This window comes from Anastrepha ludens, chromosome 6 (assembly GCF_028408465.1).
Source record: "Anastrepha ludens isolate Willacy chromosome 6, idAnaLude1.1, whole genome shotgun sequence".
In the NCBI taxonomy this organism is placed as follows: domain Eukaryota; kingdom Metazoa; phylum Arthropoda; class Insecta; order Diptera; family Tephritidae; genus Anastrepha; species Anastrepha ludens.
Window position 1 is genome coordinate 125,820,207 of NC_071502.1, and position 23,037 is coordinate 125,843,243.

The 23,037-nt window shown below is 33.5% G+C and overlaps 2 protein-coding genes across 18 annotated transcripts in view; both read right to left on the minus strand.

Moving 5' to 3' along the window:
• LOC128868022 (EH domain-binding protein 1) overlaps nt 1–15,725 on the minus strand; it is a 91,374-nt gene extending 75,649 nt beyond the window's left edge. For 4 of the 15 annotated variants that reach the window (XR_008455048.1, XM_054109737.1, XM_054109738.1 and 1 more), the window contains exons 1-2: nt 14,712–15,329; nt 5,366–5,823 (exon numbers count right to left, since the gene is read on the minus strand). Coding sequence is in view for 14 of the 15 variants with exons in the window: in XM_054109737.1 (XP_053965712.1) it covers nt 5,366–5,469 (104 nt within the window). In the remaining variant the exon portion in view is untranslated. The other 11 variants (XM_054109726.1, XM_054109734.1, XM_054109735.1 and 8 more) reach the window with 11 other exon arrangements.
• Nucleotides 15,726–17,963: 2,238 nt separating this feature from the next.
• Nucleotides 17,964–23,037, minus strand: part of LOC128866284 (mitogen-activated protein kinase kinase kinase kinase 5) — an 85,118-nt gene continuing 80,044 nt past the window's right edge. For 2 of the 3 annotated variants that reach the window (XM_054106884.1, XM_054106883.1), the window contains 2 exons: nt 20,812–20,938; nt 17,964–20,739 (listed from right to left, as the gene is read on the minus strand). In XM_054106884.1, the coding sequence (XP_053962859.1) occupies nt 20,640–20,739; nt 20,812–20,938 (227 nt within the window). In that variant the 3' untranslated portion in view covers nt 17,964–20,639. The remainder of the gene's footprint in view (nt 20,740–20,811; nt 20,939–23,037) is intronic. The other variant, XM_054106885.1, reaches the window with a different exon arrangement.

A 23,037-nucleotide genomic window follows, 5' to 3' on the forward strand; every position in this document is an offset into this window, starting at 1 on the left:
TATACATATATTATAATCTGAATTTTTGAATTTTTTGTAGATAATTTCATGACATTTATTTATCTTCTATAGTATTATTTTAAAACATGGCGCTTATTCTGACTAAACTACAATATGTATAGATATGAAATATGTATCAAAAGAAAGGTTTTGATGGGCATATTTCCGGAAAATTGTAAAAAATTAAAATTGGTTACTTTGTTCATGAAATATTTGCGTGTAAAGTTATCAAAATTTTCATATTGATAACAGCAATGTCTATGCAAAGCGAGATGACACACAAATATACGCATATATATGAGTACGTTTGCTTTGTTTAGCTCTCTTTCTAATGAACACAGCATTGTATGGGCAAATAAATCTTTAATTGTTTTGTTTTGTTCTCTTTACTAATAAATATGTATTCATGAACATAGTTCCAACGGGTGCTGCGAATTTTTTTCAAAATTTTGTTGTAATGGCAATAATCGGTATGAATTGACAATTGACTTGAAATTTGTCAATTCACTTAAAACAACGGTAACAGTGCAAATTAGAAAGAGTTTTGGACAGACGCAAAATAGAATTTATTTTAAGAAAAAAGTACACCCATATTTAATTTTAAAATATGCCTAGAGGACGACGAAGAAGAGTTCGTAGAAGAGTTCCTACTTTAAGTGGAGGAATAGAGCAGGTAAGTAAGTGATAAATGTTTGAAACGTCACATATTGGATATAATTGGTAGAAGCATTCACTTTTGTTTTCGTTCATATATGGTACAATTGAACTACAATATATAAACGTATGTATGTATTTAAAAATTTTGTGTGCGTTTGATCCTTTTTGCAAAACTCAAAATTTTAAAACGTTTTAAAAAATGAGGAGAGAGAGACAAAAAATGTTATATGCATAAGTTCTTACATATTACATATGAATAAAAATATACACTTTTCTAATCATCATAACTTTTAATATATAAAAGTGTCACATATGCTGTTTACTTTCCGTGGGGTTTTTCCCGATTTCCCCCACCCGATTTTCGGGGGTTACATACTAGTATATTATTATTATTATAATCTGAATTTTTGAATTTTTGGTAGATAATTTCATGACATTTATTTTTTGAATACGATATCCGGCATATGTACAGTAAGGTGCAAAAATGGAACATAAATAACATAAGTTACGTTTAGTACCATATCTACGCAAACAAGCTTGTTTATTTGATTGCAATTGTACGTGTATTATATAATTAGTGTGTAAGCTTTCAAATGAGCCCATAACGGTTAAAATCTAACAACAACAACTACTCATTGGAAGAGCTGAAAATAAAAACACAAATGTTCCAATTATGCACCGCTTACTTCGTTGTTGTTCAATGCTTAATTTTAACGGTTCTTTTTAAATTTGGCTGTGGTTTCTTTTGTTCTTTTTCTGGAATTGGTGTCATAAAGTGTCAAAGTGTCAAGTCATTAATAAATAAAACTATAAAACCAAGTTTTGAAGAAAATATTGTAAAATCTGTGCGGGACGGGTTGTCTATTCGAAAATGTGCCCAAAAATTCAAAGTTAGTCACACCAAAGTGCAAAGGCTTAAAAAAAACATGATTTATTACAAGTTAAACAAAATCCTGGGCGTCCACAAAAAATGACCGAGCGGGAAAGCCGGCATTTGGCTAAACTAGTTGCAAGCGGTAGCGTAAAAATACCGTCAGAAGGCATTCAGACAATGAATTTCAAAGTCAACAAATGGACAGCGAGACGAAATTTAAACAAATTAGGATTGAAAGCTGCAGAAAAGAAGAAAAAACCGCTGCTTTCAAAAAAAAACATGATAAGCAGAAAAAAGTTTGCTGAAGTACACACCGATTGGACTAGTGCAGATTGGCAGCAGGTACTAAGCAGGAAAGCTTCAATAATTAATATCATTTAATGCATATTTTTGTTTTTTACAGGTGATATGGTCAGATGAAATAAACATCTACCAGTTTGAATCGGATGGCTGTTCATGGTTTTGGTCAAAAGATCCCCAGCAGTTAACAAAATCAAGCGTGAAATAAACAGTGAAGCATGGTGGTGGCAACATAATGGTTTGGGGGTCCTTTGATCAAAATCGAAGGACGAATGAAAAAGGAGCAGTACTTGACGATCTTGCAAGAAAATTTGCCTGCTGCCATCCAAAAAACCGGCCTTGCTGTTGAAAAAGTAATTTTTCAACGAGACAATGACCCTAAACATACGGCAAAAATGGTATCCAGCTGGCTGAAGTCCCAAAAATTTTCGGTTATGCAGTGGCCAGCACAAAGCCCTGACATGAACCCCATTGAGAATTTGTGGCATCTCGTAAAACAAAAGTTCGCACACTATGTGAACCCGCCAAAAGGGATGAATGAGGTCTGGGAGCGAGTCCAGGATGTGTGGTACTCCATTCCGCCACAAACTGTGGCTAAATATACAGAAAGTATGCCAAACCGTATAAAGGCATTAAAAAAATCGAAGGGGCTTTGGACGAAGTATTAAAGTAATTTCTTTTTTGTACTTTTTTCATAAATAACTAAGCGGTGCATAATTGGAACATTTGTGTTTTTATTTTCAGCTCTTCCAATGAGTAGTTCTTGTTGTTAGATTTTAACCGTTATGGGCTCATTTGAAAGCTTACACACTAATTATATAATACACGTACAATTGCAATCAAATAAACAAGCTTGTTTGCGTAGATATGGTACTAAACGTAACCTAAGTTATTTATGTTCCATTTTTGCACCTCACTGTATATCCACCGCGGCTATGAGTTACATGGTCCAATTTTTGACTACTTTTTCCAATAAATCTGGCCGTATGGCGTCAATAGTGGCCTGAATATCGCAATAAATCGATTGTTAAATGCGGTGTATGGCAAGCTGCACCGTCTTGTTGGCACCAAATGTCGTCGATTGGAAGCAAAAATTCAGTCACCATAGCTCTCGCCATTCACCGTAACGGAACCTTCTTCCTCATTCCGAAAGAAATAAGGGCCGATGATGCCGTCAGTGCTCTATGAACTTCGCGAACAGACTTTTTTTTTTAAGCAAATTTCCCCCATTTGGAAGCGCTGTTCTGGCGTTAAATGATTCATGATGACTTGCCAAGCATTACCGAACAAAAAATTACAACACAGTCTGCCAACTGTCAAACCATAATTATCGACATCGAGAGTTCTCATGCAGCTAAAAATATGCCTGATACTTTTAGTACAAGTAGCTACGCTTCAAGTTATTCAAGACTGGACAGCTTCTTATAAAATACTGTAGTATAGAGCAAGTATCAAATTTTATAGACTCAGGTGTTAATTTTGAGGACCTATGCTCCAAAGGGAGATAAAGGAAACGATTATGATAACGAGGTGGTACTTTTAATCTTCACATTAATGTCATGGTTAATAAAGTGAAAAATGCTCTTGCATTTATAAAACGGTGATCAGAAGAAATCAATGATCCATATATCTCTAAAACACTTTTTAAACCTTTAGTAAGAGCAATACCGATTGTCAAAACCCGCAATACCACATTTACAAAAATAAACTAGAATCCATTCAAAAATAGTTGGAAATATATACTATTTAATAAAACAGCTCACATGATCGATTTCTTTTGTCAGAAATTATATTTTGATATATTAGCTGATGGTTTTCTTTTCTGTAGTTGAACCTTTTAATATCCCGACGCTTAACAAATGCCTGGGTCAAACAAACATAATCTGTAAGTCATGCGGTAACTCTTGCGCTTAAATTAATTGATCACCATAACGCACAAATGTTGATGCCTAATTAGATAGCGAATCCCGTCCACTTTCCAATATTTTTAAAAAAACCTTCTTCCTTCTATATTTACCAAGCCTATATTTATATTTACTCAAATATACATACATCTGTTTAATTTAGAAAGTTACCGTTATAGGTTATGTGTGATTTGTTATTAACCGATTTCGCACATTTTCATCATCGTCGTGATAACGGTACACCTCTTTGCACTGGGAAGAAAATCAGAAATTCTTTAAATGGTTTTTCTACGATTTTAACATTTCTCAAAATCACGTTTAAAAACGTTAAATGCAATGTGTATTGCTTTTTGCGCAACTGGAAAAAAACAAAAAAAAACGACCAAATAAACAGGAAATTTCGTATTGATAAACAGAAATAAAGAAAAAAGGAATTTTAAAGTCACCAGCACAAAATGTGATTAAAAGTTCAAATATAAGAAAATATGAAATATGGCATATGTATATATGTATGAATACACATTTTTATCTGTATGTACGTATACATGAAGATGGCCGACGTAGCCGCACGAGTTAGAGTGTGACTACCCCTTGGTAGTGCCCGTGTTCGAACCTCTGTTAATGACAATAGTGTGTATTTCTGCCATGAAAATGCCCCTCATAAAAAAAATCATTTGCCGCTCGGAGGCGGCGTAAAACTGTATCTCCCTCCATTTGTAGAGAAATATCAAGACTCAACTATAAATAGGAGGAGGAGGGAGCACAAAGACTGTACGTGCCAATTTAGTTCTTATATGTATATATGTATGTATAGTATATGAAGAATGTGCTCAAATAAATTAATCATAAAATGATTCCGAAAATGGGGTTGGTAATCAGCAAGCTTCAATTTCAAAAATTGCCATAAAATGTGAAATTAAGTATTATAGGACCTTAATGCTTAACTGCCCGGATCCGAAAAAATAGAGAACTTACAAAATATGAAGCTATGTATATGTATATAAAAAAGTAAGATATTATACATTCAAAACAATAATACCGCGACGAACTTCTAGGTTTTAATCATTTTATTTATTTTTTATTTTTTTTTATTTAGTTATTTTATTTTTTTCATGTTTCTATAAAAGTACAAACTTAGTACAAAATTCACAAAAATTTAACAAATTCCAAAAAAACACATCAAAATTTTCAACTTTCAATTCAGAATAGATTTTTCACAATTTTCGAGTCCGATGCAACCGAATGTTAGTCACACAAAAGCGCACTCGGCTACAGCGGCCGCCACATTAATAAAGTAAGATATGCCAAAAAAATAAGCAAATAGAACAGCTCTGAACGAGCTAACTTTTAGTTAGAGCTCTATATGTATATTTTAAACCGTGCAAAACTATCAGGTTAGTTTAAGCAAGAAGAATAAGGCACTTGCGCGAATGCGACTGCCTTAAACACACTTAACTGTCATAATGTTTTCTAGCTCCATTCTTCACTTAAACAACCCTCTTTTTATAAATAATAGTTTGTATTCTAATTCAAAAGTAAATTTGAAATAAAGTAATTTTTACAAAAATTAATTCTACATGCGTACCATTATTTTTTCTATAAATACATTTTTAATAAGTGATTAACTTACCATTTGGCGGTGGTCTCCAGTCGCAGCTCATGATACGATGAGGTAAATTGAAATTTTGCGGCACGTTTATTGACACGCTGCAGACGCTTCCAAACGCTGCCCATGACGCTGGCAGCTGCCGCGGAGGTTGTCTGCAAGTGCTGCAGGGCACCAGTTATCGGTTATTCAGGTGCAACAAACGAGAAGCGATTTCAGCACCGAAACAAAGGCGCTGAGTTGAGTTTGGTTGAGTGTGGGAAGAATTTGCCACTTGACCGGCTCGGTGTCTGCCTTTCTGCTTTTCGGTGACCACTTTATTATTATTTATTCACTTTTCTTATGCGTTTGTAACAATGTGGGTAATGTCGGTTGGTTTGCTCGATGTTTTTACTTATTTATTTTCCTTTTTTCCGAACACCGACTGTGACTTTTGTTCACCTTTTCACTCATTAAAGCGTTGGTAATTTCAGATTCTTAGCCTGTTTTCCGCAAAACTAAGAAAATTAATATTGTTTTTCTGTTTTTTTTTTTTGTGTTGCTTTACTGTTCTGACTAACTCTTAATGAAAGGGTTAAGAAGATACGCATATCTATGCTCAAGTCGCTAGTTAATTAACTGCCAGCTTTGGCATTACAATAACATACACACAGCCACGCAATTAGAGATACGCTCGGCTGCGTTCAGGAGACAGAATAAAAAAATACATTTACAAAATCATTTTTCAAATACATACATCCATACACATGTTAGTAGTCTATAATGTTCGCTTTGAAGCACAGCGCCGGTCTCCGCCTCTGTCTTTTCTCTTATCTTTGTGGGTTTTACCTCATGTTTTGGCAATGCGCACATATGCGCATACATACATATAATCTGAAGACGTCTGTCCATGCACACATGCAAACATAAAGCCGGTGGTATTTGTGGAAACTTTAGAGAAACTCATTCTGCTTTACGAAATTTCGTTTCGTTCTGTCCAACCTTCTTTCCCCTTCATATAAATTTAAGAATTTGCTGCTAAATTTCAGTAATACCCCTGGTGGCAGATTAGTTTATATCACTTCGAGTTAACAGCTGCTGCTGGTTCTGCATCTAGTCACACCACTTATTGTTGTTTTTATGATTTTTATAATACTCATTCATACATACTTAGAAATGAGTTCGCATGCAAGGATTAACACTTTGCTTCTTTCACCTTTTACACGCTTTTGCAATTTGGCTCATACATGCAAACGCTACGTTGCTTTGCTTACAATTCTTCCGTTCGGATTAATCATTATTGACTTATTTATAGACGATCCGATGTGACTGACAGCCAATTAGAAATACAGTGCGCTCGGGAAAACGCCAACTAATTAAAACCACGAGTGTTGACGTTTAACAAATTGTTGACGTTTATGAATGTAGAAACTTTTAATAAAAAAACATATTGATAGTGTGCTTTAAACGTTTTTATTGACTATAAACTTAAACTAAACATAAACAAATACAAAAAAAGAACAAAAAAGGCTTTCAGCCTAACTAAAACTAAAGGAACGCATTTCAAAAGAGATCACATTTCACATACATACTTATGCATCTAAAAAAAATCGGTTATTTTTTTCTGTTGTTTTTTCCTTTCCAATTTTTTTCTATTCTACATACATAAATATGTATGTACTTAAATATAAGGGGAATACCCGAATTCTGAACTAATTTCATGAAATAAATGTGTGTGTGTGATCAAAACTGTGTATTTTAACTGTTGCTTAATTCAAAATTTTGATTTATTGAAAGTTGATGTTTTAGAGCTTTGTGGTTTGGTTGACGTTTTAGAGTAGACAATGTAAAAAATTAAGGGTTGACGTTTTGGGATGTTGACGTAAACTAGTGTTGACGTTTTCCCGAGTGCACTGTATATGTATATACATACATACATTGTATTCAAATATATACACACATTTTGCTATAGCATTGCATGCGCGCATTTTCTTCAGTAGTTTTTGTTATGATTGCGAATGAGGCAATTCACACTCGACATACATATGTACATACATACTTATATGGACTAATGTGGAATTAGGTAAACAACACAATTTAACAACAACGCAACTGCAATAGAATATTTAGGCTCACTATCTAAGTATTTATGCATGTATGTATGTATGTAAGCTTTGAGGCATTGATAACCCAATGTTGTATTTTTTCCAATGTCATGTCAGCGATCTCGCTGTACATTGTGTAAAATAAGTACCCGGAATTTATAATTTAAACTCTCCCGGGAATACCTGACACTTCAAATTTGGTTTTTTCATGTTGGTACACATGTCTGCATTAAATTTTGCGTTGCGAACAAAATTACGTGTGCCAATACATTAAATATGTTGCGGGAAGCCTATGGTGACTCGTGTTTATCCAAAACACAAACCTACGAGTGGTACAAGACGTTCAAAGAGGGCCGTGAAGTGGTAGAAGATTTGCCTCGCTCCGGACGACCATCGATCGTTACGACCGACGAAAACGTCGAAGAAATTAAGAAAATTATATTTGAAAATCGTCGTTTGAGTACCAGAGAGATCGGTCGTGAGCTTAACATCTCTCACATGACCGCTCAGAACATTTTGACTGGTGTGTTGGGCATGCGCCGCGTCGCCGCTCGGCTTGTTCCGAAAGAGCTCAATTTTTTGCAAAAAGAGCATCGGAAGGAGGTCTCTGAAGACATGGTTTCCCGAGCTAATACGGACCCTACGTTCATGAAACGCATAATAACTGGTGATGAGACATGAGTCTACGAGTACGATATGCAAACCAGTCAGCAATCGTCTTCGGGGAAGGCGTTTTGAGTCGATTGAAGACATTAAAAAAAATTCGCTAAAGGAGCTGAAGGCCATCCCGGCGCCGGCCTACCAACGGGCCATGGATGACTGGGTTGTTCGTTGGAATATTTGTATCGGCTCAAAAGGAGCCTATTTTGAAGGCGATCCAACAAATAATGATGAATAATATGAAAAAATGTGTTTTTTTTTTAAATTCCGGGTACTTATTTTACACAATGTATGTATTTATATGCATTTGTATTGAAGATTATATGGAAATGATTACAAAAGGTAAACAATGATGTTCTCGCAATCGCCAAATATTTTGCGTGATTTTTTTTTTTTTTTTTTGTATGGATTCTTAGATCATTAAATGCAAACTCGTTTGCATAAATCGGCTATATTCGTCCAATTAACAAACAGCAGACTAAGGGAAAGGGGTATTCAATTGACTGATTCGCGTGATGGATATGGTTAGTTAGTTAGTTAGACGGGGTTCCTTCACAGCCGGGTGGGATATATCTAGGTAAATTATGGTCAGGTAGGATGTTAACCGGAATTTACTTATGCCAATATAGACTCGTTAGTCAACAGAAGCTTTTCGCTTGCGAAAATGGTTGATCGACCTCAGATTCCGGTATTCATGTGATCAAAGCTGATACTCAAGGATAACGCCATCCTCTATGCTTCTTAACTAAAAGTATACACAGCTCACAACGTAAATGAATGAAGCATCCCGTTGCATGTCTAGCTGTGGTTCTCTGGCATGTTTGCAGCTTCATTCACTACAGTGAAATATTTTGCCAACCCAGAGGGTCTTAAAGCCGTAAAAAATGCTTCAAATGAAATATTTTAGAACATGTTAGGAAAATACCCTATTTCCCGAGAAATAGGCAGACAAATATAAATTAAAAAAATTATAAAAAAAAAAAATTTGACAACCTACATTCCTTACAAAATTTAAACGACTAAAATTAAGTGTTTAAATGACTTCTACTTAATTTCCTTCTCACCTGTAATTATGCAAGAATTCAGGCCTGTGTTTGCCATTTAGTAAATCCTTTGAGAGATGCAGACATGTAATGGCAAATGAAAAGGGCCTTATGACCTATCAAGCTCAAATAAATAAGACCGTTAGGGAACTCACCCGGAATCTCAGGTTACATTCCCTCTAAGTTAAATATCAAGTCCTGCATGGAAGGGATGTGAACTATGAGTGTTTAAAAACAAGTTTAAGAAAGCTATGCTACGAAGTAACCCTAGATTAATGAATGATAATGCTAATCAGCTAAAGGTATACATAAATAAAAAGTTTATTCTTGATGTTGTGACTTTTACTTCAAACGAAGAAGAGAAGAAAAGCAAAACGAAATTATGTGGCGTTCATATATTTATGGCAACTGAGCCCCAATAACTTTGTCTTTCTTAAAGGCAGAATCAATGTAACATATGCATGAATATTGGATTAAAGTTCGTCCTTTTTCGTTCATATGGTGGATAAGATTGTTGCAGATTTAGGACGGTAGCGCACATTCAACCTACTCGCAGATTACCGCTTCATATTTGTCGATAGTGAGAAGTCAAGAATTTTCAAAGCCTTCTACACAGTTGTGTTGTGGGTGAAAATCATTCGAGAAGTCCAACCATGCTCAGGACCGTCCTCTAACTATTGCCACAACAGTCAGATATACATACGTTACCGGAACGCCCCGTTTTATATTCGACTAAGGGCGGTTATTTGAGCAGCATTCACTAAAACTTAATGGAGAATATTTTCTGTTGTTTCAACAACAACAGCAGACCTCTACAATGGCTGGGTTCGGTAGAGGCCGCAATTTATCTAGGCAAACAGTTAAACTTTAGTTTGCTCATACCAAAAAAATATTTTCATCGCTAATACTTTGATCCCCAAGGGTAATTTGCCACAGCCAAGATCAGTTTCAAAGAAACTTTTGTGAATGCTATTGCCCTAATACGAGATTGAATCGTGAGCTGAGTCAGGCCAGTTAATGGGACGAACACCAATCAGCTGATTCGCTGACATAACAGGGGGTGTGACAGTGTTTTATTTACAACAGAGATCAGCAATACGTTGGGTTGGTCATGAACGAACAAATCAACCCAACCATTGCTTATACTACTTCGTTGCCATCTGAACAAAGACTGATTGACGACATTTAGTTTTCATTTAATTTTGATTCGTAGACTTATTGGTTGTTATATGAAATACAGTGCACTCGCGATAACTCGAACTATATTAATTAAAACAGGCGCTGTTCGATTTATCGAATTTGTTCGACTTATCAATTGAGTGTGCTATGTTAAAAAAACAGTCATCGATATCGATTTTTCGATCGATTGTTGAAAATGGAAGCCAGTAGAAAATTTCTGTAGTATAGTTTCGTTATACGAATTACATTTTGGTCCATTGGCTGGATCAATGGTGTCACATTCGGCGGCATAAACATAGTTAAAATTAAACCATCCTCGGACTTTAATTCGATTTCGTTGGGATGTGATGGGGCATTATCAATTAGAAGAAGAGCCTTCTCAGGTAGTCCCCATCTTTCAAATTTTTTCTTACCTAAATATTATTATATTATATATATATAAGTCATTTAACTTGGTTAAAAAAATTGTTTTAATGAATCTGGATTTTACCTGCGGCACGAACGAATTATGAAACCAGTCTTTGAAAATCGCCGAAGTCATCCAGGCTGATTTGGAATTTTTGTACTCCACCGGACAGTTAAAATTTTTGAAAACACGAGGATTTCTTGCTTTGTCAATAACGAGAAGTTTAAGCTTATGGTTGCCGGTAGCGTTAGTGCAAGCCATAAATTGCCTTATCTTTATTTTTTATAAGACTTATGGTGGACTTGGCTACCCCATATTCCTTCGCTAGAGAAGTAACACTACGTCCACGTTTAATTTTGTTAAGGACTTCAGCCCTCTCTTTTAATGTTAAACACTTCAACCTTTTACGATCCATTGCTCACGTACACTGATATACTACAAATGACAAATTTAAAGCAATTTGGTCAATGCAAGGTGTTGTTCCCAGAAAACTAACGGGATATTAACGCCGAAATATCCATATGGACAATACACTAGTATACATATAATTTATATACATATACTATTACATATGTATCTATGTACAAAATGTACATGTTTGAAAAGAATGTGTGTACAAATAAATTTGTTTTTTTGTTCGAGTTATAGCGCTTTTTTATTGTTCGAGTTACAAAGAAGTCAATAGGGGGAAAAATGTGTTCGAGTTAGCACGTCGTTCGACTTAGCGGCTATTCGAGTTACCGCGAGTGCACTGTAATACTGCAGCTTTTGATTAATAACTCTTTTCCCTCCACTATATATGTATGCTATCTATGAATGCATGTATTTACACCCTATATGTGCGTATGCACTGGGATGTATGTATGTGCGTAAATCTCTACGTACTCTTCTTTCCCCGCTCTTTGCTCTTGCTTTTATTATTCACGAACACACGGACCTGCATCGAACAGGTATTCAGACAACGGATAATGCCAGTCCAATTGACAAGCTGCCCAGTGGCATTGGGTATTCTGTGGGTAGTTAGTTTAATGGTGCAGCTAAACAGAAATGCACAGGTGGACAAACAGACAATGAGATGGGAAAATGCAAAAGAAAAAACGACTATAAGCTCGCACGCGATAATATCTACGTTTACAGGTATGCATAGTTATATATTTAATTGGAACACGTAGGACCCTGGTATTGTTGAAATACAACCTTTTTATAGTCCTACTCCAAATCACCAAATATTAATATAATAGACATTATTAATACATTAGCAGGAAGTGGTCTGAGTACTTTTAGATTTTGTGGAAAATCAGGCGCATTAATTTTCTGAATTGTTATTTTGTTTTGATAAGGCATTTACTGACGGAAAAAACAGCGCTTAAATCGCTCTTTACACACAACTGTTTCAAAAATTCTGGCTCCTCCTGCATAATTTTGAGCATTTTCAGCTGCTACACAGGAATTTCTCGTCAGTATTGTACAGGGTGTCCAGTGCGGATATATCATATTTCCTAGTTGCGATGAGAGTAATAAGTTTTTTTACAAATGAGATTTCGATATAAACATTTACTTCGCTTGTAGAAACAATCTCCCATTATATTTCAAAACAAATTTTGGGTTCATTCACTCAAACTTAAAAAGGCTTAATTTGGTGAGGGTAATTAGCTACTTTGTCGACCACATGGAAAAATTGATCAGAGCAAATTGAGTCGCGATATCAAGTGCCGTTGCTTGAGTTATATTTAAGTTATTATCAATTGTTTTGTAGAAAATATACTTAAAATATATTACCATGTTCACAGAAAATGTGGAGTTTCACTCCTAACAGGGGAAAATACCCATTTGTTCTCCCGCCCCTTTTAAAAAAAGGGGTATAAGGGGGGGTAGAGGGGTGTATCCCCATCTTAAAACTGAAAACAGAACCTACCGGAGGCTTATAGTTTTTAAGTTATTTGAGTTTAAAAATTGTAAAATTGACCAAGAATCCTCCTATTTTGGTTACTACAACCAGCCGAAGTGCTGCCAGACATCGTATAAATAAACAATTTTAGAAGATAATAAATGAATAGAAATACAAAATTTTACAAATTATTTCTATATTATATACGTCTATTCATATATATATATATATATATATATATATAGGTATATTTATGTATATATGTATATATTTATATACATATATATATTAATGCTTGATTTTCAGTATATATGATATATATATTTTTAATTCCAAATTTTCACTATATTATGAATATATGATATATATATATACATATATATATTTAAAAAAAAAGAAAAAAAAAGCGCCGCAGGTGAAAATTTGGAATAAAAAATCGCGCGATTTTTAATTCCAAATTTTCACTATATTATACATATATATATTTAAAAAAAAAAAAAAAAGCGCCGCAGGCGAAAATTTGGAATAAAAAATCGCGCGATTTTTAATTCCAAATTTTCACTATATTATGAATATATGATATATATATATATACATATATATATTTAAAAAAAAAAGAAAAAAAAAGCGCCGCAGGCGAAAATTTGGAATAAAAAATCGCGCGATTTTTTATTCCAAATTTTCACTATATTATGAATATATGGTATATATATATACATATATATATTTAAAAAAACAAGAAAAAAAGCGCCGCAGCCGAAAATTTGGAACAAAAAATCGTCTATGCTGTCCACAGTATTTTTGCGTAAAACTTTCTTCTGCGTAGGCGGCCTTCGGCCGCACTTCAAAAAAATAACCCTCATCAGTCCAACTCCGGCTAGGCAATCCACAGTATTTTTGCGTAGTACTCCTTTTCGCGTGGGCGGCCTTCGGCCGCGCTTCAAAAAAATAACCCTCATCAGTCCAACTCCGGCTACGCAATCCACAGTATTTTTGCGTAGTACTCCTTTTCGCGTAGGAATTTTACGTGAAGCTGAACTGTATTTCGAAAATCACATCGATATTGTATTTATATATATTTATGAACTCGATATATACACCTTAGAGGTTGTAAACCCCCATTCCCTCATTATTCTAACAAAAAAGAGTGTGTGGAAATTATGTTCCTATGTTGCTTCGTTTTCAATCGCATTCTATTTTTTTTTATTATTTTTTGCTTCTGGCAGCACTCCATTCAGCCATACTTTTCAGTTATTGTAAATTTAGCTGGCGCGTCAAGTGTTTGCAAGTTATAAATGCAATTTAAATTGTTAATTTATGGTATATATCAATAAAAAGAGTTAAAAACGTGTGTGTATGTTAATGTAGTTTGAATATTTATTAAAATAAATGTGATAAGTGCACTTATTGTATCAAAATTTGGTGAAGGTAAAAGACAAACTTTATCAACAAATAACGTAAAAACTATTATTAACAGAATAGTGTTGGTGCTAGTTTTAGCAAAATAAGCACGAAATGAACATCTCCTGTGAATTTCATTGAAAAATTCGTAATATTTCTCTCAAAACAAGTAAGGGGAGAACACATGGAGTCGGAGCCCCTAACAGTATTCACATTCATTTATTTTGTGAATCAAAAAAGCAACATTATTATGTATATGTCTTATTTTTTTAATAACTTTTGAGCGGTGAGCAAAATGAAAAAGAAAACAATTCGCTTGGATTATTAATACTGTGGCCAATACGCATCGATTGGTACCCCCTTGACTTATTTTTATACTTTTCCATGTGCAAAAAAAAATTAATTATTTCCTATGAGGGCAGTTATGTACACTCTGTGAATGGAAAAATACGAACGAGAATTAACTCACTCAAAATTTTTAAGGAATATATCGCGTTCTATATTTAGAGGTTACGTCAGCCCAATTTGAACACCCTTTAAAAGACAATTGGACGAACATATGTACATGCAGCAGCAGCTGACGCTGTTTTACGCATGCGGTGCCCGAATCTGCGAAACCCCCACCAAAATAAATTGCCGCGCTCCGGTTCATTCCGCTTATACCCACGGTGTACCGAATATAAGAAATTCTATCATTCTCAGCTAATACCTCAAAATCGTCACCTCCTCTTATTTTTGTTTTTCTCGTGAGCGAGTGCTTTGTTGTCTGGCGAAGTTGTTTTTTTTTTCTCCTTTATTATAGAATTGTTTTTGCAGTCGCTCTTGTTTTAGCGACCTTTAAGTCACTTTTTCATTCTTCTTTGCACTTGATTTTTCTTCTTGCGTGCGATTATTTTAATTCAGATTTCGCAAATACTATTCCATTATGACATTTTGTCTTTTGCTTCATTGTTACACTAGATTTTTGCAGACAGACATTTTTAGAAAATACACACAGAGCAACAAAGCAAACGCTTCTAAGAGTCAATATTCCTACCACCAAAATGATGACGAATCGAGTGCTGCATGCGCGGATTAGTGGCTCCGCCAGCTAGACAACCAACCATGACATCACTTTGTCAAAGTTAAATACCATCATTGGCATGCTAAGTTCATTATAAATTAACAATTAGCATTAGTCGCATCAGTTGGACCTCCCTAGTTCTCGTCCAGAATCTTGTCATTTGTATTCTAATCAGACAAATTCACAAATTCCAATTGCTCACAAAACACTGCGCTCAGTTAGCACACCAACAACACTCTGTTGTACAATGCAAATTTAATTTTACTGTAAATATTGTAAAAATATATGTTGTTTGAAGAAATTCACAATTTTCGATTTTTACTTTTTATTTTACGAATTTTTTGCTACTAACACTTTGCACAATGAACACAACACCAAAAATAGAGATGGACGAAGCTAAATTGCACACACCCTCTAGTATATTATATAAGTGCAAGCGAGGGCACTAGATAAGGTAGAGCTGTTTTCAACCAGAGAGCGACGATGGGCTCTGAAGCACCGACGTTGGCGTCACCGTACGCGCGCACACACAAACGTACCCAAGCAGCCAAACGCAAAACACTTTAGCAAATTTATTCATTGTCGTTTCAGATGATTCGTTGCGTCCTTATAAAATTTACCAAACCGTTTTAACGCGTTGCTTAAAATATACTGAGCACAGCTAGTTACTGCTGCAAATGTCAGAGCTCACTTAACGATGACAACAGCTAAGAAAACGATTAACTAGAAATCGATAAGTTTCTTAACATTTTTTATAAAAACTCATTTTGAATCTATATTTTTCTAAATTATAAAAACTCACATTATTTATAAAACACTTATATCGCTTTGAATTTTAATATTGATATTAGTAGAAAGGTTTGATATCATACTTCATGAAAACTGGTGACAATATATCGATAAGCAAGTGTCTGTGCCAAATTAATTGACAGATACTTTCAGTGTTGAATATATGTAATAATTATAAGATACGGCAGGTACCTGTATTTACGTTCTCTGGATACAGTATCACAGACTAGTTCATGTGAAAGAAAGCTTAATATGTACCGAAACGGTTGTAAGTACAGAGTGATCCAAATACATTGTTATTAAGAATAGGTGCAATTGAAAAAAAATAAGTATGAAATCATTCTGAATTTGGGCATGGACGTGAGTAAATTGATTGTGAGATAGTGTATTTAGTATTCCCCGTTTTATCTACAGCTAAATACATTTGTATCTACAGCGGAGTTCTTATTTTTATTTCGCAATTCGCTATTACATCTATCCGAAAAAATAACTTCAATTTATGTAGCTAGTTGCTTATAGTACGGCAGTGGAAGGGTTATGTAGATTTTACCTTGGTATTTTTTATACGATCCTTTTTTTACAAAATAAACCGAAATTTAACTGTCAAAAACAAATTCGATCCATCTTGCAATGGAATTTATCATCTTTCTTGACAAAGGTACAACGACAATAGAACACAGGTGAAGGAATCCAAAGCAAAATTGTGCGATTAACTAAAGGAACGGGTAACGGTTGAAAAAAAGAGGTTGTCTGTAAAGTCGGTTTACTGACGATAGTTTCACGTGACGTCATAAGAAAATATTGATGGAATGGTTGCAATTTTCAAAACAAAATTTTAATTTTATTTGTTTGATAGATATTTTGTATGGATATAGAGAAGGAGGTAAATGGAATTGCAATGGAATAGGTCAAGTTACATTTACACAAACGTGAAAAATGACGAAACACTTATCATTCATGAAAGATATTTTCAATTTCGATTGTGCATCAGACGTTAATAAGTCACCAACACCAAAAGCACCATCATCGATTTGCCTTTTTCAAGACACTTTAAACTCGAAACACTCCCTTTCATTTCCTACTTTTTCTATCATCGTCCTATTCTCAACAGAGAAATGGTTCATTACCATGCACACAGGAAGAAGGCATATGCAAATACAAGTATGTGAATTTATTTACCTACATACATATACATATATGCTCACTCAAGTAGGACAGAGCCAGATGTCGAACGTTGCCGAACGCGGGGGCCGTTTGTGCTCTTTGTCGTTCGTTCCGCGCTCTCGCTTGCAGTTCAAGCACATTAGCTTACATTTGCTTGCATACGGAATAGATTCGTATATTTGATATGTCCATACGATTTGTATGCATCTTTACATATAAATTTGTTCCTTTTGAAAATTGCGCGAAATTGTATATGTATATGCATGTTTATATACATATATTAGTATACAACATATCTTATAAGGTATATGGTAAATATTACCATACATTTTTTCCTTCATATATAATAAAAAAATTAATAATAATAACATTAAAACAACAGGTATTATTAACAAACTTGGTTTTATTTTAAATTCTTCAAGTAAATCAAATTAATAATAATCAATAAGAAGGCATATGCAAGTACAAATACGTGAATTTATATATGTACATATGCGCATATACATACATATATACGCTCACTTAAGTAGGAGAGAGCAAGATGTCGAACGTTGCCGTTCGTTTGCTTTGTTCGTTCCGCGCTTTCGCTTGCAGTTCATTCAAGGTAACGGCAATGAGCAAGGTAACGACAAATGAGCAAGGTAACGACAAATGAGCAAGGTAGCACTAATGAGCAAGGTAACGATACATTTTTTCGTGCGTGCAGCCGGCTAAATCGAATTATAAGACGTTATCACGTCAAAAAAAAAATTGTTTTGATGTTATAACGATTTTCGCACGACCAATATTTTTCGTACCCATTCTTTAGTCGAATTATCGGTCACGAGCGATACTAGTTACAAGCAAGAAAAAAAGACGTATATTATTATGTAGGAATAGTTGTATGTATGTCCTTTCACGGGATTACCTTGGCTCATGCCGTAAATATACAAATTAAAAATCAGCATTTTATCTTTTTCTCAATTGTATTTTATTTTTCACTTTTCCTTTCTCGTGCGTTGTAACCAGCTTTGACTGTTCTATTACTTATGTATTTCATTTCCTCATACTGCGGCTACGAAAGTATTTTTTATTTTTATTTTATTTTATACATACACATAATTAGTATTTTATTTCTTTTCAACGAACTATAGTGTTTTTATTCTTCATACTAGTTTTTAAATTATTTTATGTCTAATACCCAATAGAAATCGCTGCTCTCCTTATACACACATACTCGTACATATCTTTACAGTCTACGCTACCTTACGTTACATTACTTGTTTACCAAAAAATTCTCTATTTGCTTGTGTACAAATTTCTGAATTAAACTTCAACTTCAGTACTTCGCCGTTTACGTCTAACATCGCGCTTCAATTTGATTTTCGAATTTACCATTTTATTTTATTGTTGCCCATTTTTTCTTCTTCAAAATACATTTCTTTCTCAACATTAAAATCTAACATTTTTAATAGCGTATAGTAACTCTATTTTAATAATTGTATTTTTGCTTAAAATAATGAGAAAATTAATATACATACATGTATGTATATATATTTAAATATATTTTTTTATTAAATCGTTCGCTTGCTGTACTTCTACAACTACATTCCTGCTAATTCCAGCTTAAAATATTGATTCATGTATTTTTCCTTTCGTCAAAATAAATATCTAATTATCGATTTCTAATTGTATCACTAAAATTCACTACGATTCCTTCATCGTCTTCGCCTATCGACACTCTGACATTCCGCGACCGCTTTAATTTTTGAATCCATGTCTTCTCTGTTTAAACCAACTTTTTAATTTAATATATAAGTTTTTATCCATATATATAACAATACCATATTTTCATACATATTTTCCTACTATGAAAATTAATTTTACATTTTTCCCTTTTTCTTCATTAATTAAAGTTGTATTTAATAAATTTGTTAATTTATTGTACGATCGAAGTGGGGTCTCGTTTGTTCGTTAAATATATGAAATATATTTTCAAGGTGGTGCGATCTATCGGGTTTCCGAAACAACCAAAATTGCAATAAAAGTTATAAAAAATATATATAAAAAAGTGGCGTTTCATGTTATTGCTGCTGTTACCGAGGAGTTTAGACGAGCAGTATTGGAGCGCACCACTACCGAAGGCCTACATCACCGAACGACTGCCGCATTCGGCCGTGGACTGCCATTCCAGCAGCATACGTCCAAAAACTGTTTATGAATTATTTTAGGCAATTACAACAACGACATTATTTGAAGAAAAACCTAGCTAAATCGCACACACCTTCCATTGTTTTATGTGTTTTAATACATCATTCGCGGATTACAGCGGAGTGTATGCGCCCATATATGGTATGTATATATATATTTAAAAATATACTTTCTTAAGCTTAACATTCACATTTATCATTCTACTTAATTTAATCTAAAATCCAATCATCTACTTTATCAAACAACATGTTCGGGGTTTATTTGTTGACTATTTATTTAATTTTAGTTTTAAATAGTTTTTTGTTTGTGTTTGTAATTTCGTGCCCATTTTTTTCAATATTCTGTTAATGTGCTCTGGAAAATGGGGCTAAGCGCATAATTTATGTAATCGTTTTAAAATTAGTGGATCACAATGTGAATATAAATTTATTGTGAATTTGAAACTGTTTTGAACGATGACTGATCGCACAGCCCTAGCTAAAATATATGTATTGTATTACTAAATCGGTTTGCTTGTTGTGAGTTTATTTTAAATATTTTATGTGCTTGTGTTCATTAGAAATCAGTTGTTGTCTTATTTTTTATCGTTTTTTATTTAGTTTTATTTACTATAAAGTTCAAGCAATACGTTATTGGCTTTATAATTTTTAACCCACTTTCTCGCAGTGTTTTATATTTCATACTTTCAGCGGTTTTCATAATATTCCAATAACTTTGATGTTAACATAATCATTTGCCCTTTTTCGTTTCTAATACATACCTTGTATTCAAATAGCGTGAAAAGTTACAAAATAGATTCGTAAATTAAGTTTATATGTATATGTAGTATTTAGATAGTATCGACCGAACAGAGCATTTATCGCAGCTAAGAAATGCCATTAAACTAAAATTTGTTGCAAACATGTCAAAGTAACTATGCGATTGCAGTATAAACGTTTACATTTTAACAATTCTTTTGCTCCTTATTCTATTTTTAATAGACCTTGCTTAATTTCCATTGCTCGAACTATACTGTACAATAAAAAAATGCATGCCAACAAAATTCAATGTTGGACTGCTTCCATTTAATCTCAAAATGCTTTGGCATTAGCGCAGCGTAACATTTCATACTTTCGGGAAATGTAAAAACTCTAAAAATTATATGTGCAATTTTACAACGAAAAAGGACGCTAGAGAATACTTATAAATTATTTGTTATGTTTTTACTAGAAATTTAATAATTTTTGCTTTATAATTTTAATGATACCATGCTTTTATATTTTCCGATCATCATTTACTTAATTTCACATTCTCATTTTCCTTTTATATTTACTCGTATATGTAAGTCATTTTGTTCAATTTCTTTGAGTGGTAAGAATAATATTTTGTTTCACTTGCTTTACATAGTTAATTGCATTTTTACAACTACAACTATAGTTATTTACTAGTTAATTAATAACTGGCCTCATGACCAGCTAGAATGTAAAGATCATGTCCCTCCTCGCTGCCCAGCGAACCGGTGCGCAGCAATTGACTTTCCAAAGCGACGACTCTGTAATATAAGAATAAAAGAGTAGTGAGTATTGAAAGAAATTGGTGCAATGCCAATGACGATTCTAATTACTTATCACAGCCGAGCAGTCGATATGTCCTACTCATATCCTTGATTTCCTGCGTTATTTCTCCGTTGCGTAACGACTTGCCTTGCATGCCGTGCTTATGGAATGCTAGTACGCTGTCCGGTAGACAAACTGGTGAAAAGAAAAACGAAAGACTGAATGCAATAATTTTCCATTTATTTTTTTATATTTTGTCTATAGGAATACAACATATAAATCTTTTGACTAAACTTTATCAAAATAAAGAGCTGGCGAGCACTTGCTTTCGACTTCAGTCCCATCTATGTCACCGGAGCGGCCTGGATCCAAACACCAGCAGCATTCCTCAACAATTTCTTACAACAACAACTGGCCTTAAAAAACCATCACTACGTATCAGTAGTGACAGTCGCAAAATTTTCCACTACACTAATTGTGAGTCCATCATCACCATAAATTTCTAAATGTAACAGATGCTTTCCATTTCAATTCAACCGGGCTATTCGGGTCATGTTCTTCGATTTCGATGTAACTGAAATATGTTGCTCTCTGGTCAAAATAATGAGACACGTATTTTTTTGTTCGGCCGAAAAAATTTTTTTTCAAGAGTTATCGATAATTTTGTTTTTCGGCTCAAACTCGATTTTTTTTAATTATATAAGAAAAAAATTTTTTTAAATGCCCATAACTTAGTCAAAAATTAACCGATTTTAATAATTCTGGGTTCAAAATGATCGTAATTACTTACACGAACGACTTCATGTAGAAACAATTGCAAAAAAGTAGTTGAAAATTTTTTATTTAGCAAAAATGAAAAAAAATTGAAATTTTTTCGAAATTCAATATTTCAAAAAGTGTATTTTTTTTTTTTATAACTTTTTCCAAATCAGAAGGACACCTCAAACTTCAATTAAGCTGAATACCCAGTAGCTAAAATTAGTTGTTTTTGAGTAATGAATTTTTGAGTAAAAAACCTGTTTCGCACTTTTTGTTTTTTGCAAAATAAAAAATTTGCAACTACTTTTTTGCAACTGCTTCTACATGAAATCGCTCGTGTAAGTAATGGCGATCCTTTTGAACCCAAAATTATTAAAATCGGTTCATTTTTGACAAAGTTATGAGCATTTAAAAACTAAATTTTCTTATATTATTAAAAAAAAAATCGATTTTGAGCCGAAAAACAAAATTGCCGATAAAGCTTGAAAAAAAATTTTTTCGGGCGAAAAAAAAAATATGTGTCTCATTATTTTGACCAGAGAGCAACATATTTGAGTAACATCGAAATCGAAGAACATGCCCCGAATAGCCCTTTTTAATTGAAATGGAAAGAATCTATATAAGAAATTTTTTTTTTAATCACTCATAACTTTGTCAAAAATGAACCGATTTTAATAATTTTGGGTTCAAAAGGATAGCCATTACTTACACGAGCGTTTTCATGTAGAAACAGTTGCAAAAAAGTAGTTGCAAATTTTTTATTTTGCAAAAAACAAAAAGTGCGAAACAGGTTTTTTACTCAAAAATTCATTACTCAAAAACAACTCATTTTAGCTACTGGGCATTCAGCTTAATTGAAGTTTGAGGTGTCCTTTTGATTTGGAAAAAGTTATAAAAAAAAAAAAATACACTTTTTGAAATATTGAATTTCGAAAAAATTTCAATTTTTTTTCATTTTTGCTAAATAAAAAATTTTCAACTACTTTTTTGCAATTGTTTCTACATGAAGTCGTTCGTGTAAGTAATTACGATCATTTTGAGCCCAGAATTATTAAAATCGCTTAATTTTTGACTAAGTTATGGGCATTTAAAAAAATTTTTTTCTTATATAATTAAAAAAAATCGAGTTTGAGCCGAAAAACAAAATTATCGATAACTCTTGAAAAAATTTTTTTTCGGGCGAACAAAAAAATACGTGTCTCATTATTTTGACCAGAGAGCAACATATTTCAGTTACATCGAAATCGAAGAACATGACCCAAATAGCCCGGTTGAATTGAAATGGAAAGCATCAACAACGAGTGTGATCGGGAATATTTTATAGACTCCTATATATTAGACCGGAGTGAAATACGAAAATTTTTTCAAATCATATCGTAATAGCAGGGAAAAGTTGCTACATATCAATACAAATTCAAGAAAAAAAAGAAATTTCAAATCGGTTAATATCTTCCGTTCGCGCATTGCGTTTAAAATTTACAAATTTTATAATAAATTGAACAAATATTCGAAAAATTGTAAGAGGTGGAAATGAT